This window comes from Maniola jurtina, chromosome 2, assembly GCF_905333055.1.
Source record: "Maniola jurtina chromosome 2, ilManJurt1.1, whole genome shotgun sequence".
NCBI classification, from domain to species: Eukaryota; Metazoa; Arthropoda; class Insecta; order Lepidoptera; family Nymphalidae; genus Maniola; species Maniola jurtina.
This window is the reverse complement of record NC_060030.1, coordinates 5,095,942-5,113,121: the sequence shown is the minus strand read 5'-3', so window position 1 is coordinate 5,113,121 and position 17,180 is coordinate 5,095,942. Positions and strand designations below refer to the sequence as shown.

Genomic DNA, 17,180 nt, shown 5'->3' with positions numbered 1-17,180 from the left:
TTGAAGAGTACACACATTTTTCAATTCACAAAACGTTTCACACCTAAGATTTACATCAGTACACAACACAAAAGGACCGCATAAAAAATTCATTTTCAATATAACGATAATGTAGGCGTGTATTATTCGCCGTCGGCAAGTTCAGTCTTCAGCGTTTCACACGGAACATGCTAGGGCGGGCGCTTGCGCGAGACTTGGGCGGGGTTTGTTTTCCGCCTTCGCTGCAGTGGCATTTGAAAATAAACCGTGACAGGGTTTAACAGGGTTGTGTTTGTTACGGGGTTGTTATTTATGTGGTGGTGTAGGCGTTGGAACCGCCTCCACTGCAGTGTGTTCCGTAGAGCGTGGCGGGCGATGGCCGCGCGCGCGGTCGCGTGTCTGGAGCAGTAATGGTGATGGAGCGGCTGGCGGACTTCGTCAGCAAGTCGCTGGAGGGCGGCGACGCGCCGGCACCGCCGCCGGAGCCCGGGGACGCCGACGACGTGGACGAGGAGGTGGACATCACCGCGCTAGAGGAGAAGGCGCCGCCGGCGAAGAGGCCGCGGAATTGGCTCGTGTCCCCTGTGCCTGTGCAGAACTATAAACGGGAAGAGGATGATGATGACCATAAACATGGTAAGTATTTATTTTGTGGTTGTTATCGTACAGTCAGACCAGTGGCGTGCAGATCATAGAGGCATACAAGTAGGTACTATACATAATACAACCCCTTTTGTTAATTGTTTACCCCTATATATTAATGAATTACTACTTATTGAATGCCTACCCCCTACTTTTACTTCAAATCCTGAGCACGCCACTGAGCCAGACAAACTACAGTAGTAGACCGATTTGTATAGACTACTTTGACTACTTTCAAATGTTTTATAGAAAGTTATTTGTTTATTTGACCTAATTTGGCTTTACAATAGGTAAGTATGTCTTAGATGAATTAATACCTATCTCTATGACGTATGTACTTAGCTATTTATTTATATATTCTGTTGTCAGGTTTTGGATCTGTTAGCTACATAGCTATAAAAATAGAAATAAAATAAATTTAGACAGAAATATCGCTTCTGTAGCATCTTATATGGTCAAATTAAACAATTTAGCAGCCTAGTTTTAGTGAGCAATCTTGAATGATAAACTGCAATGCTAAATATTATCCTATGAAATAAAAATGTATGATGAGATGATAAATTTTAGTTCCGAGGTATCAGGTACAGTCTGGTTGATCTGGTGTAGGTGCGCCGCCGGCTTAACATCTGCAAGACAATCAGCTGTGTTCTTGGATGAAGGATTATATTATAGCTGTGTTTTATAAAATGAATAAAGAGATTATATATTGATAAAACAGCAAACAATTGAAAGGGGGGCCGCGTGTTTCAGGCGAGTGGTTTCAAGCCAACGAGCGCAATGGTGCGACGGGTCGTCGTCGGTTCCGATGTATTTTGTGCATGTTCACCAGCGATCTCCAAGCGATATAAATGTTTAATGTTTACAAATAACTTTTCACGATGAAGTTATAATCCCTATTAGGTTGTACTTACTACAAAACTATGTACACTACTACACTCCTGGTGGAAAGACGGACCAGTAAGTTTGAGGTTGCTTGTGTATGAAACCTACCCATCGGATCGCTTCAATAACATAAAATAATATTTACCTGACTACTTAGTTACTTTCTACTTAGTTAATTAAAATAAAGCCTTCCCGTGTGGCTGCCGTAAGTAATTCCTCTTAGCTAGTAGGTAATTTGTTTGAACGACTTGCGTGCTGTATATGTGTTGGATCTGATAGTGTATTATGATAGAAGCCTCCACATAAGTGCTAAAAACTATTCATTTCAACTCAATCGGATGACATCGTTCATCCGCATCTCCATCAACTGAGGCACGTATGTAGGAAGAACGGATGTTGGAGCCGATAGCAGCTGGAATGGTAACCGCGCACTGGTCGCAGAAGTGTCGGCAGACCAGACCTGCACAGAGGCACGACGATATCACAAAGGCAGCGGGAATGAACGGGAATCAGCTTGTCAAGTGCAGAAGTACCTATTTAAATATGGCGTGCAAGTGAACAAGGCTGAGCCCTGCAGTGAACTGCAAGTTACAAAGTGATGATGAACATAAGCTATCAAGTTCAACGAAATATGTAGTAGGGACGTCTTAAAGTTTTATTCACACAGCCATGATTTAAAGTAAAACAAAGAAAAGGTTTATAATTTTTTGTGATAGTGTTTTTATTAGTATTTTTTGTAATATAAGTATATTTAAAAATTATTTAGAAAGAAAAGGTTGTATTTATAGTGATTGACACAGCCAGGAATCGAGCCTACATTGGTTCCTCAGCAACACGCCGTGAAGTCCTTGACTGACTTGTTTGAATTCTTGAGTGAATTCGACTGGCTGGAGTTATCTAGAATAGAAGTTGCAACAGTGGTCTGTGGACGGTTAAGTGGGGAAAGAAACCCAGTACAGAAGAAGAAGAACTGGGCATCGAAACAGGATTTGTTGTTGCGTCAGAGAGTACCTAGAGATTCTGCGATATCACGATGTTATGAGAACTATCGAAGTATTCGTTTCTGACAGTAATTTATTAAGTATGCGAGTTTATACAGCGATGGTGGATGAAAGGACTTTCAATCGAATAAATCACCGAGTATTAAGCGGGGGTATTTTGTAGATCGTTAGACAATTAATCACCGTTCGCAAGTCTAAGATGCTGAAGGAGTTAAAATGCCCTCGGGACGTCAAGGGAGAGGGTGTGGCCCGCAGCGCCGCCTACGTTTGGATAATCCCTCCATTTACATAATTGCCGTATAAAAAGGAGAGCTTCCCAATTTGCTAAATTGCTTCAAACGACACTCTCTAACGTATCGCTCGTTCGATCGAACATTTCACCGTCTATACTCTGCAGCATCTAGAGCTTGACTGTGACCAAGATTAGCATTATGCTTACTTCAGTACCAATTTGTTAGTTCGTTTGTTTTTTTTGTTCATAATATTGTAAGGTATACAAAATATTTTTTTAGAGAGAAAATATAGAAACTACTAAGATCTTCTTATTTTTACCGCTTCTAGGTACAGTTTAATGGTAAGTTTCCCAACAATTTCCGGCTTTTAAGTAAAGCTATGAAAATTTAGGTTAAGTTAGGCTATGAAAATGATGCAATCCTAATTGTGTAATCTCGTTAATGCTACGCATCCTTACTTTACCTGGCATCATCCAAGCAACCAAAGACGTAAAGAACTAAAATCTAGCTCTGAACCCATAATATAGAGACGCTATGCTGTGAGCAGCGATAATGCTGCGAAATTGTATCTTCTACCCTTGCTTCTACCTAAATTACTCTTCTAATGAATTACTTTATCGCTTTCGTTCTGTCGTGTACCTATTCATTCATTTATTTATCTCTGGTGTCAAAGCAGCATAGAGCTGTGAAAGTTTTTTTTTAATTTGAATAAACTTTTACAAGTGCTTTTACCTAACCTAGAACCTAACACTGCCTGATTCGTATGCCCTTACTAACGAGAAGGACCAGCAAGAAACTCGGCGGTTGTACTTTTCAAACGATTTACAATATTATGCACGTTTGAAGGTACTTATGGCCATGAAAACAAATAATTTTCAAAATTGTCCTCACAATAGATCTCACGGACAAGTCTAACGGTACCGTGAACAGCAACAGCAGCGGCAAGCAGCGACGCTCGCGCACTAACTTCACGCTGGAGCAGCTGGGCGAGCTGGAACGGCTGTTCGACGAGACGCACTACCCTGATGCCTTCATGCGCGAAGAACTTAGCCAGCGCCTCGGCCTTAGTGAAGCTAGAGTGCAGGTAATGTACCTTTAAGTATAATATGTTATCGCTAGAGTGCGGAAATCATATATTAGTAGAGCCTCAATAACTCAACGGTTGAGGAACGGACTGAATTCCGAAAGGTCGGCGACTCGAACCCCACCCGTTGCACTATTGTCGTACCTACTCCTAGCACCAGCTTTACACTTAGTTGGAGGGAAAGGGGAATATTAGTCATGGCTAATATTTTTTATATAAAAACAGCTAACCTTAGAATTAACGGGTTCGATCATGGTTCGATATGCTAAAAAAATTTTTTTTTTAATTTATTTTCTATAGACTAAGTATATTATAATCTAGATGATGCCCGTGACTTCATTCGCGTGGATTTAGATTTTTGAAAATTCCCGAGGAATTCCTTGATTTTCCGGGACCAAAAGTAAAAGATAACTTTTAAAAAAACCGGCCAAGTGCGAGTCAGACTCCCGCACTGAGAGTTCCGTACTCGGGTTTTTTTTCCAATATTATGCATGATAAATCAAAAACTATTATACATAAAAATAAATAAAAATCTGTTTTAGATTGTACAGATAAAGCCCTTTCATATGATACCCCACTTGGTATAGTTATCTTACTTTGAAAATTGAAACACATTTTAATTTTTCAGATTTATTCCTGTACTTGTGCTATAATACCTACCTACCTGCCTTTCATGATTCTAGGTCAACGGGAAGTACCCTATAGGTTTTCTTGACAGACACGACGGACGGACGGACGGACGGACAGACAGACAACAAAGTGATTTATAGAGTTCCGTTTTTCCTTTTGGGTTACGGAACCCTACAAATTAACTCAGTAATCAGTTCTTTGGGCTCTGTCTGTTAGTGTTAATTATTCAATCAGCACAATGTAGACAAAAAGTTATCTAAAAATGTTGTATGGCAGAATTATTACAAAATAACACGCTATTGAAATTAGCACGTGCGATATCAATTAGGAGCTACCGACATACTCGTATCCCCTACCAATTAGAATTTACCGTCACATCGCGTCCCTTATTACTAATGCACGTAATTACAGCTAACAAGTATCACCCTATCGTCCATCTCGGATTAGAAATCATCTGATACCATACTATATTTTGATTACACAAACAATTAGTTTTATTTGCAATATATGGTCAGTTTTAAAAACTACAGGATTTAAAAAAAACCGGCCAAGTGCGAGTCAGACTCGCGCACTGAGGGTTCCGTACTCGGGTATTTTTTCCAACATTTTGGACGATAAATCAAAAACTATTATACAACAAATAAAAATCTGTTTTAAAATGTACAGGTAAAGCCCTTTCATATGATACCTACCCCACTTGGAATAGAACAAACATATTTTAATTTTGTTTTTTTAATGATGTGACCACAAATTCGCGGTTTTCAGATTTATTCCTGTACTTGTGCTATAAGACCTACCCACCTGCCAAATTTCATGATTGTAGGTCAACGGGAAGTACCCTATAGGTTTCTTGACAGACACGGCGGACGAACAGACAGACAGACAACAAAGTGATCCTATAAGGGTTCCGTTTTTCCTTTTGAGGTACAGAACCCTAAAAAGGTAGTTTGTTAAAGGTATCTCTTCAGTAATCATCAGTACAGTACTATCGCCTGTCTTCGTTTTTGCCAGCGTTCTGGTTACGCCCTGCATTACGCTACTTGGAAGGACTTAAATATGTACGAAGGTACTTTTCTTAATAGGGTCTTCAATTGAATACCCTCACACTATTAGATTTAATCCAACAAGTGCTCAGGTTTATCGGCGATATATCGCGATTAGTGACCGATCGGCGTTAAGTGGTGTCCGGTCGTGGGGGAAAAACGAATAAATAGATAAAAGCCCTGCCCCCGAACACTACGTCTTCACTAGTGTCAAGGCGAGGTGTTTAGTAACACAACTACTTATTCCTTGTTAGGGCAGATTAGAGCTCATTTACACCGAAATGAGATAACTCATTAATTAATAGATAGGCGGTCTTACTACGGCCTACCCGGCCTAGGCGGACTTCATCATCTCAAGTCTCTACCCATCGCCACCGGCCCTCTACTGAAATGGGTCTCTTCTCAGAATGAGAAGCGCAGTAGTAAGTCAACCACGCTGGCCAAGTCCAGATTCGCAGACATCTAACATCTTTGAAAACATTATTTTATGGAGAACTCTCATGCTTATTTCGATGTTGCCCTTCACCGTTATTAAAGTAAGTGGAGTCGGTGCCAATGAGGTGCCAATGTGGAGACTGGAGTCACAAACAATAAGAAAAGTAGAAGGTTCGTGCAGCTAATTGACACCGGCTCCAAAAACTGTTAGTATAAGTAGTAATAAATTAAATTATTTTTTTATTTTTTAGTGTGTGTGGTTATTGAAGTCGGTTCTTATTTATTTTTTGTTTTGTTTTTACTTTTTTATAAATACAGATTTTCACAAATGTTAAAAATACTTAAATGTAAAAATTATAAAACAAAAATATCATCCAAATCACTGTAACGAGGCAGGGTGCCCGGAACGCTGGCTGCGTTACCTCGTTGAATGGCCAGACTAATATGCTGACCAAGGTGACTGCCAGATTTCCGGTCACCCGTGGACTCCACAAGACGGGATGACAGGTCCTTATGCACTTTTTGGTACTTATGCACTCGGGGTTTTGTTCTTTGTTAAATTATTGTTTTCTTTGCCATTTTGGTCATTCTAAACCACAACAATATATAGGTACTTATTACGTATTTATATTTTATTTGCCTACATAACATGCATTTCGTTTCCGGGTCGCAGGCCATAAACCAAATTCGATTATCTCTTATACCAACAGGAATGTTTAGCATAAAATGAAGAGGTATATTTACATGTTTGCTTGCCGTTTAGTCGGAATTGTCTAATGCAATCAGAGCTAATGAATTCTCCCCTAGTTAGCTACTATCAGTTATCGTATATTATATTTACGAAAGTTTGTTTTCAAATAAGCAGATATGTTTCACTAAATAATTAGTGCTTATTGTTAATTTTGCCTCGTTTTACATGATTAAGTGAAGCTTTATAGCTTTTATATATTTAACTATTATTTTATGACACAGCGTAGCATGCCCCTTTACTTGAGTTATTAGATATGGGTACAAGTATATCTTATAACTGAAGTAAAGGCCAACTTAGGTCAGCTTCAGTCGATTGGGATTTTTGAAAATCCGTTTTTTACAAATTAGGAGGCCATTTTTAGGGTTCTACCTAAACAAGCGAGGGCCAACTCGCACTTGATCGGTTTTGTGATTTATTATCATGATCCCGGATATGGCTGGTTATGGGTTGATGGGTTCGTAGAGTTGAGGTCTACGTTATAAACTACGTTCTGCGTACTTAATTCTTGACTGCAATTTCAATTAAAATGCAATTTAAATATTATATTATATAATGATTATATGATATTATAATAATTAACCTAAAATATTTTACTAACTAAATTAATACCTACTAATGACAAATCAATTATCATGTTATGAAGAACTAGAGGATGCCCGCGGCTTCGTCCGCATGGATTTAGGTTTCTCAAGATTCCGTGGGAACTCTTTGATTTTCCAAGATAAAAAGTCCGTCCTAAAAAGCCTATGTCCGTCCCCGGGATATAAGCTAACCCTGTACCAAATTTCGTCAGTATCGGTTAAACTGTTGGGCCGTGAAAAGGTAGCAGACAGACAGACAGACACACTTTAAAAAACACAAACAGACACTGCAATTTAATTTATTTGTAGTATAAAGATATTGTATAAGCGAGGGGCAGCTGTAGGCACGGCAGCCTGTCTGCAATCAGCGCTCCGCGTGCCCTCTTCGCTAATGCGGTTAACCGTATTTGCCTATTTGTCTACGTCTGTGTACCTACCTACCTATTTATCTACCTGTGTCCGGTGACTGGCTGTCCACATAATATAACATTCCCTTACATGTTGTGTGCATTGTAACATTGACTGGATAGATAGATGATCGACTTTTTAACCCCCGACCCAAAAAGAGGGGCGTTATAAGTTTGACGTGTGTATCTGTGTCTCTGTGTATCTGTGTATCTGTCTGTGGCATCGTAGCGCCTAAACGAATGAACCGATTTTAATTTAGTTTTTTTTTTGTTTGAAAGGTGCCTTGATCGAGAGTGTTCTTAGCTATAATCCAAGAAAATCACTTCAGCCGTTTGAAAGTTATCAGCTCTTTTCTAGGCACTGTAACCTTCACTTGTCGGGGGTGTATAAATTTTTAATTTACACTTTTAAATCCCAAGCACCTACCATTATTGAAATAGGTTGACACTAACCAATCCGGAATACGCCACTAATGGAGTGCATAATACGTACCTATTATACGTATGTTGTGCTATTTACTCCAAGAACCTAACATATTTGAAAAAGGTTATGACCCTAAGCAATGAGGAATACGCCAATAGACTGCATAAACTTATTATATTCAATTCAATTCATTTAAATTCAATTCAATTCAATTTATTTATTTGTATATTGTGCTATTTACGTCCAGGTTGTGAACTTGTATGGTAGGTATGTAGGTACGTATTTGAATAGAAAATGAGATTTTCTATTCTGTGACTTGAATATTTTATGTTTCTTCTACTCTAGCCTGATTTCAGCATAGGTATTATCTATTACTGTAGATATTATTTTGTATCTATAAAATTATGCATAAGTAACGTTTAAAGATACTATAGCTGATTCCTGCAACTTCGTTAGCGTGGATTTAGGGCATGTTTAAGTTTTTTCAAATATCCAGTAGGAATTTCGTAAATTCTTCCTTAGAGCGTGTAGAAAGAATACGTTGTAGAAAGAACCGACAAAGTTTCTAAATCCACCGGTTTAGGCCGTAGTTAGTCTTTTACGTCAGTTATCGTACTATTTTAAGTAGATACATTAAATAAGTATTTAGTCTAATGATTTACTCGTACTCTCTATTTAATAGGGACTGGTAAATTTCTTTTTAATATTTGTTCAGAGTTCCCTGAAAGGATCGGGTATTATTGGGTCGATCGATAATATTCGATACATCACGTATTTTATTTTTAAGCTATTTACCTACATAAACATTGCTCACTTGATTTTATTATTCTTATGTATTACCTTTTAATATGTTTTTAGGTGTGGTTTCAAAATCGACGTGCCAAGTGTCGAAAACACGAGAGCCAAATGCATAAAGGTAAGATTTGAATCTAAGGAGGTATATTTGCTTGTATCATTCATCACATTAGGTATAGGTACAGTCCTACATTTTTTGTGATTATTTTAGTTGCAATGGTTCCGCATAATGAAAAACTTCAATTTACGAATAACAGACAATTATAGTTATTCGTAGATTGGAATTTTCCAATAATAGTTAGCACTGTAGGGTCTGCATTTACTTTCGAAAAGGAAATTTTTGCCCGCAACTTGGTCCAAATCCTTTGTTTTTTGGAGATGATGATGTTGAAGTCGATTAATTAAGAGTCATATGAATAGAGAAACAAACTATAGCATTTTGATTGCATTTAATACGGATTGCAAATAAAATAAAACACAAGTGTAAATTAAAAATTTATAAAACCCCCGACAAGTGAAAATTACAGTAACTAGAAAAGAGCTGATAACTTTCAAACGGCTGAACCGATTTTCTTGGATTATAGCTAAGAACACTCTCGATCAAGCCAACTTTCAAACAAAAATAAAATAAATTAAAATCGGTTCATTAGATTAGTAGCTACGATGCTATACACAGATAGGTACACACATACACTCGTGAAATGTGACAGATACACAGATAGGTACACACATACACTCGTGAAAATTGTAACACCCCTCTTTTTGGGTCGGGGGTTAAAAAGGTAGGTAAGTATACCTAGATATCTATCTATATGCAACTCGTCGGTAGAGATGACAACACCAAAATGTAGTTAACGCTGGTAATGATAGTTATAATGGAAACAAATGTTCGAATCACGTATTATGCTAAATAAATTCACCGCTTAATGGAGTCGAAAAGTAGAAATTGCAAATGATTCTGGCAAACTACTACCCCCGAGTTGGCATCGCTCGCTGCACACAATAACATTTATTCGGGTGGAAATTTACACTGCCCTCTTACCTACTGCATATATATGTAACTTTTTAATTTATCTTGCTATAATAAGATTGTTACAATACCATAGAGAATAAAGGTGATTTTTCACGTAAAACCACTAAATACATGGCTAAGTAGGAAAATGTGTTAAATTGAAACATCTTTTGTGACTATGCATTTATAGGTACATATTATAATTACTCCTCACTTTATCATCAGTTAGGTTAGGTTTGGTATAACATTTAGGACTCTAGAGATATGGCTAAGTAGAGACATCTAATATCATTTATAACATTAAGCTCAAAAGCACAAAGCGGTACTCTTTACACGAAATTAGAAATGAGTTTATCAATATCCCAATAACTATTAAGAAACTTTATCACACATCAATGGATTATGTCTTATTATTAAAACCCCGTAGTATTAGTATCGGAATCATAGCTAACGCAAGTACGGCTATCACATTATGCATTCTCCATCATTCCGTCTAACTGGATTACAGTTCCCGCTGGCGCGCCGCGCGCCGGTCGGACTCTAACAGTTTTTTAATTCGACCATAACTCACACGGATGAATAATTAAAACGGGCCGGCGGGAATCGCGCGAATCGGTAAAAAACTCGCGAGCGATACACGGAAAACACGGAAAACGATAAATTTGGGGAATGGACCAACGCACTTAGCGATTGAGTGATCCTGTTTAGTCGCAAAGCGGTTCTTTCTGATAATATCACAGCCAACTATTTGGTCTATAAGTTGATAACATTCAGATCGAGATATTTAGTTCAGGGGCATTACTTACTATATAAAAATATAAACTGACGGACAGATCAAGGTACAGCTTAAATTACTGGATCTAGAACCTTGAGGTTTTGCATGTTTTTTTTTATCCTATACTTATCTTTTTTATACTTTTAAGATTTTAAAAAGAGTTTTCAGAAATTCTACCCGCGCGCAGCCGGAAAAGTCAACTAGTATACTAATTAATAACAAGAAAAATAATTGCTGAAAAAATTACTATAGCAAAAATTATTATGTCGCTTTAGATTATTATTATTGATGGCGAAGTGATTTCTTTCGTTTTGCACACGTAGGCCGCTACGTCGCGACGTCGTAGCACGCGCGTAGCAAAGGGGGAGGTACTTACTGTGCCAGAAGCACCCAGAAGTCTTGGATAATCAAGCTACCTATTATTATTACAAAATTACAAATGCGAAAGTGTATTTGTTTGTTGCTTTGTCCTCCAATTACGCCTCAACTGAACAACTGATTGACCTAATTTTTATTACATTGATAAATAGTTGAAGACCTGAAGTGTGACATTGGGTACTTTTTATCCTGGAAAATCTGAATTCCCACGGGACTTTTGAAAATTGAAATCGACGCGGATAAAGTCTTGGGCATAAGCTAGTTCTGAGTAAAAGGACATACTAATTGACTTTACAGTTTAAGCCCTGCCCTAATTCTAAAAACTTGTTGCATGTCTATCTCTTTTGTATTTCGAAAATTTTAACATAATATTATTATAATGGACTTTTGTAGCAATATAAAGTGTGCGATAAAATTTATGATAGCGTTGTAAGTTTTCGCTATAATGATTACAGATCCTCTCTAAAATAGAATGCCGGGATGTGTCAACTACGTATATTGCAACCTACTAAGCACTTTCTGAAAAAAAAAAATTAAATATAGGTTTATTTTATGTGGCTTTATAATGATAGCGAAATAATTTCAGTTCTCTCACGTAGTAGTGGCGTAGGCCGCTACGTCGTAGCGTGTGCGTAGCCATAGCCTACTGAGTCTGGATTCGATGCAGAAATCTATATAACTAGCTGAAGCCCGCGACTTCGTTCTCGTGGATATAGATTATAGGTTTTTAAAAATCCCGTGGAAACTCATTGATTTTACAAACTTTCGCGTTTATAAAATTAGTAAGATAAATTACAAATATGCAATTTTTCTAATTAGATCTCAAATATCAATTTCTTAATGTGTGTCCCATATTCCTAATTCCCGACTTACACATTACCCCGCAAATGATATTGTGTTATCATGATCAATTATTAAGACAATACACAAAATTTGTGGCGAGTGCTGTCCCCGCTCATAAGAGCTCGTCGACAAACTTAAGCTGACGGCTGCCGGGATTGTCCAAGATCCCACTTTCCCGTGATTGCGAGAGCCCCGAAGAACCGCTAAACAGAGCGTAAAGCGGAAAAAAGCTGCTCTCCAGAATCGAATAAAATGATTCCCCGCGGGAGCCATTCGGACGCAATCCCGCCGTCCCCTGCTAAATGTCTTATTAACTTATGTGCCCCCCTCGCCTCGCCCCGCCGACTAACACGAGAACAATCATGTAAAGTGAAATGAAACGGTTATTTGTTATGTTTTGCCCCTTTAGGAAGCGTTGAGATTACTAATGCTATTATTGATTCATATTCGCGCAATTGCTTGCGGTTTTGCGTTATGTTTCTACGAGAATGTTATTATCAATTCACATGAGTACAATGACTTGCTTTATTAAATGCGTTTGAGTGCGTTGCGTTTTGAGTGTCATGGGTGTAAGTAAAGTTAGTTTCGTAGCTTTAGTTTTAAGTTACGTAATTAATTATTATCACCACTATATCGTACAAATTTAACAATTCCGATCTTCAAAAGGAGTACAATTGTACCTACTTTGAATAAATGATTTTGACTTTGTTACATAATGTTTTTATACCAAACTAATTATAGGTAAGTACCTATTTACGACTACAACCGCTTGTTACAATGAAACAGACAAAGATGCTGTACAGAACAGGACAGGGCAAAGCTATAGTCAACACAATTAAATAAATGGCTAACTCTACAGACAAACGTATTTTTTATTGCTATAGTGATGTAGATAGGTACTTAAAAACTAATAAAAACAAAATAAAAAGTAATATTTTTAGTTACCTAACTAACAAATCACACAACATCGGCAACGAATCTTCATAAAATTAAGAATTCATTTTTAACGAAGACATAAATCTCGGGCGAGCGGCACCCGTTATAAAAACAATAAAAGCAGCCGTAAAATTCAAAAAGAAAAAAAAAATACATCGACGCCTAATTGTTCCCCTGTTCATGAAATTGTAAAGTTATTCGCGCACTGCGAGGGTGGCGATGTTTTATTACGCAGAAACCGCTGTAAAGATGTTCCGGACGCTTTAAAATAAGCGAGAGCGAGGCTGCCCCCGCGCGAGCTTACCTTATAATCTGATTAAATTAAACAACTCAGAGTTAATCAAATAAATGCACGGCGGTCGCTGGGCGAAGGGCGAATCGCACAGAGCGGGGAGGCCAGTACGAGCTTACACATTTCGACAATGTTGATACTCGAACATCGAAATTCTACAGTATTACGTCAGTTAAAAAATGAATCACCTAAATCATCCGTTTTTAAGTCGTACAATATCGCTTGGGTACGACCTCGTGCTTTAAAATAAGGTTTTTAGGTACCTACTTCTTACCCTAAGAGCTTTCAAATTAAATATAGTGTCGTTAATCGATTTATCCAACTGTATCAGTTTAATGTCACAATGTTACGGCCATCCATATTCAGACCTTATGTACCTACTTAAACAGACCACCTGAGGACATGTTTGCTAACTTGAACTTACCTATCCTCAGTGTCATGGAACTAGGACATGGAACGGCTTAGCTTGTCTCAGCACCGTGGCCTTGATATTATAACATTTCGATAATCGAAGTATTTTAGCGTTGTCAAAATATGCAAGCTCAAGGAACAGAACAAGGTAATGAAGACCCAATGTTGTCATAGAATACATACCAAGATTAACATGGGAAAAAATTGAACTGCTCTGTTCCTTTCAGAAAATCGCACATTAGACCATACTTACATAATATATTATTATATATTTGTATAATTTTTTACAGTATAAATTGCAAAACAACTTACAAACGTCTCTGATACTACGTCAGAGGAAGCAGCCGCCTCTTGTTATAGTAACAAGAGTTACAAAAATGCAAGCTCATACTAAGGGTTCATGAGTAGGTGGCCGCTACGCCGGACGCGCTCCCGCTCGTATTTATGTCGGCACTTCTCGAAAGTAATTCGGTGTCAAATATGGAAATAACTCATACGCGTGGGGAGCATCCATTTTGATAATGTCGACGGGCGACCGGGGCCCTGATTTACACATTCGCTTCGGTCCAACCCAGCTCGCTCTACACATACCTACGTGATATTGCATTATTGCAGACTATATCTACGTTGTTTACATTCATAATACGTACGTAGATCACCACCTTCATAACTTGCAGATAAATGACCGAACGTCAATATTTACGACTTTCGATTTCGATTGGCGACACGTTATTATGCAGGTTAAAAATTTATTCTAAATACAGATATTATTATAATACCACAGTAGCTATAGATCGTAAAACTGTTCATGCCACTTCGTATAACATATATCAGAATATAGGTACGTGTATTATATTAAAGTTCAAGCGCGTCAAGCTGATAAAAGTGATTTAATTTAGAAACATCCATAAAGTCTCAGGCAAAAGCTAGTTAAATTACAATAAATGCCCAAGACAATTGATTGAGCCTGGAGGTGAACGGAAAATTAAATTAATAACCTTTTAGAAAACACCCCGAACCATCACCGAACACCTTAAGTCGGGTAGATCCGCGTTAATTTATTAATTGCGCACTTCGCCCGGAGCGGGCTATAAACAACGAATCTCACTTAATTTACGAGCAAATTATGCTTTACTTAAATATCAATTTAATTAAGTGGAGTTCGGGAACGGATCTGAGCGGATTTGCCGCGCGTCGACGATCTCGTTTGTCTCTGCCAATCGAGGTGGATCAATGAAGGCACTCGATTTGCATCACCCGAGCGTACCTATACTCACTTTGCCTCAGTATTAAATTTCATTATGTACGTCGCGTTCTTAGGTACTGCAGGCTAATCTCATAAGCATTTAAACATGAAATGAATCTCATGCTCTACTCACTCGTAGTCAAGTTTCAGCTGTTATGAATTTTCGATCGATATTTTTACAATACCTACAGCTAACTAGGCAGCAAACCATAAGTATTCTGGTAGATTTCCTTAATTGTCTTAAAAATAAACATATCGCAGAAACCTTAGATAAACGTGTAAGCGACGCGATTTTCCCTGCGCTTTAGACCTTCAGGAGCTAGGTTTGCAGTTTTTTCAGTTTCAGTTAGTGGTAACAAGGTCGCATGGTCGTTTATTGCACTCCTTACGCATTTTAGCGAAAAGCTACTTGTTTACCACCTTTTAAGTCGGAAAATATAGATCATAAATTCTAGAGTGAGTAGGTATTATTAATTATTGTAGGTGTTGAATTATTGTAGGTTCTATTGTAGGTGGTGGTGCACCATTTAATAGTGCTCATCAACCACCACAAGTGATAAACCAAGGCTATAGTAGTTACATTTATTATACTTCGTCGACCACACAACTTCAGTCGAAATTTTTACCCAATATAACTATATGAAACTGTGTTTCTTTTTATAGTCACACAAACGGCATTAGCGTAGTTATTTATTTATTTCTTGTCAGGTCTTCTAGTAGGAGGTGGGGGCACACCGTTGGAGCCATGTCGTGTGGCGCCATACGTGTCAGTGCCGCGTTTGGCGAGCTCGACGCCGCGGCCGCCGCCGCCGCCGCTGCCACTCGCACCACACCCGCCCTCGACGGCCTTCGCGCCCTTTGACTCGGCTTTGCTGTCAGCTGCAGCGCATCAGGTTAGTGGTGGAAATTAAATTAAAATAATTGGACTTGTATTGCTAATAATGGCTTTCCTTTTCATAAAGCTCCCAGTGGGAAAAGATAGCAGATTTAGATTTTAGACCTGCCAATTTAGTTTAGAGACTTTATTCAACAGAATTAGCCACATTCATCTTGATACAAGCTGATTTTACGTTTGTACACTATGTCGCAGTACGCCACCGCAGCCGCAGCAGCCGCGGCAGCTCTGTGTCCGCCGTACGCGGGGCTGGCGGCGTTGGCGGCGCGATGTCGCTCGTCCTCCATCGCGGATCTGCGGCTGAAGGCGCGGCGCCACGCGGCGGCGCTGGCGGCCGCGCGCGGCCACACGCCGCCGCCAGCCGCGTCCGCGCCCGCTGATACATAGCCCACGCAACAGCCTATGATGATTTGTCCCAAATAAAGATTTAAAAAATCGTTTGGTCAAAAATATTCGTCTATTATAATTAATCCGTGAGTGTAGGTATATAGGTATTCGTGTGAAGTCGTTAATTTGTTGGTGAGTAGACTATAGCCTACTTCTTTTTCCCTAATTTTCAAAAACGTGAAATATCGTGAAACGGGAATTTTGTGCGTAGGTAAATATTTAGATACTTGCCTACCTTCTTAGATAATTTCATTTTTATCTTTTGGCTAAAGCTCATCGTGAAAAGTGAAATTTGAGTACTCGGCCTCGAATTTCGCTTCACGAGTTACTTCAACCAAATACTAAGTTCAAATCATGTTGTATTCCTGTTTCACTGAAATGTTAATTCAATAACACTTGCATGGCCTAGTTCTACTCACCAATAAATATTTACCTGCTGTATACCTACCAGGCTCTCGAAATAACTAACGAAACGCAAAATTATTGGACTTGCGTCAAAACAAAAAATTCGACCAATGTGTAAAATTACGGAAAATTGTAAATGAATTAACTGTGATAGTGAATGAGTATTCGAAAAGGAAGGCGATGATCTCAATTCTCATGAATATACAATTTTAAAATTGTCTAATAACTAGATATGTATGTATTATTGCTTCTTGTCTCAATTATTATAATTTACTTTTAGGAATAAGGACTGTAAATATACAAGGAAAGTTAATTAAATATGATCGTAAGATTCAATATAATGAAATTAAAAATTAATGCTCTGTTCATAGCTGTGTACCTACTTACTATTATTAATAATTAAATTATACAATTAGACAATAGTAAGTTTGTTTCTTTTCTATACTAATAAATAAAATTGAAGTGTTGTGTCTGTTTGAACGGGCTAATCTTCGGAACGGCTAAACCTATTTTGACGGGACTATCACAGACAAGTATAGGATTAATCAAGGCTACTTTATTAACCGACTTTGAAAAATGCAGTTGTGTTTTTCTAACTATGTACACTGATATCTCCGAGATTTCTGAACCGATTTGCGTAATTTTTTGTAATCGTCAAGGGAACTTTGCGGCATTATTCAATAAAAAATTTGGATTCCAACTCCTCAATCCTG

The 17,180-nt window shown here is 38.2% G+C and overlaps 1 protein-coding gene across 1 annotated transcript; it reads left to right on the top strand.

The window, feature by feature from the left end:
- Positions 1–389: 389 nt before the first annotated feature.
- Positions 390–16,062, top strand: LOC123872343 (short stature homeobox protein 2-like). Its single transcript, XM_045916565.1, has 5 exons — positions 390–615; positions 3,634–3,821; positions 8,951–9,008; positions 15,489–15,673; positions 15,871–16,062. Exons 1-5 carry the CDS (start codon positions 390–392, stop codon positions 16,060–16,062), a joined length of 849 nt encoding a protein of 282 aa, XP_045772521.1.
- Positions 16,063–17,180: the final 1,118 nt, after the last annotated feature.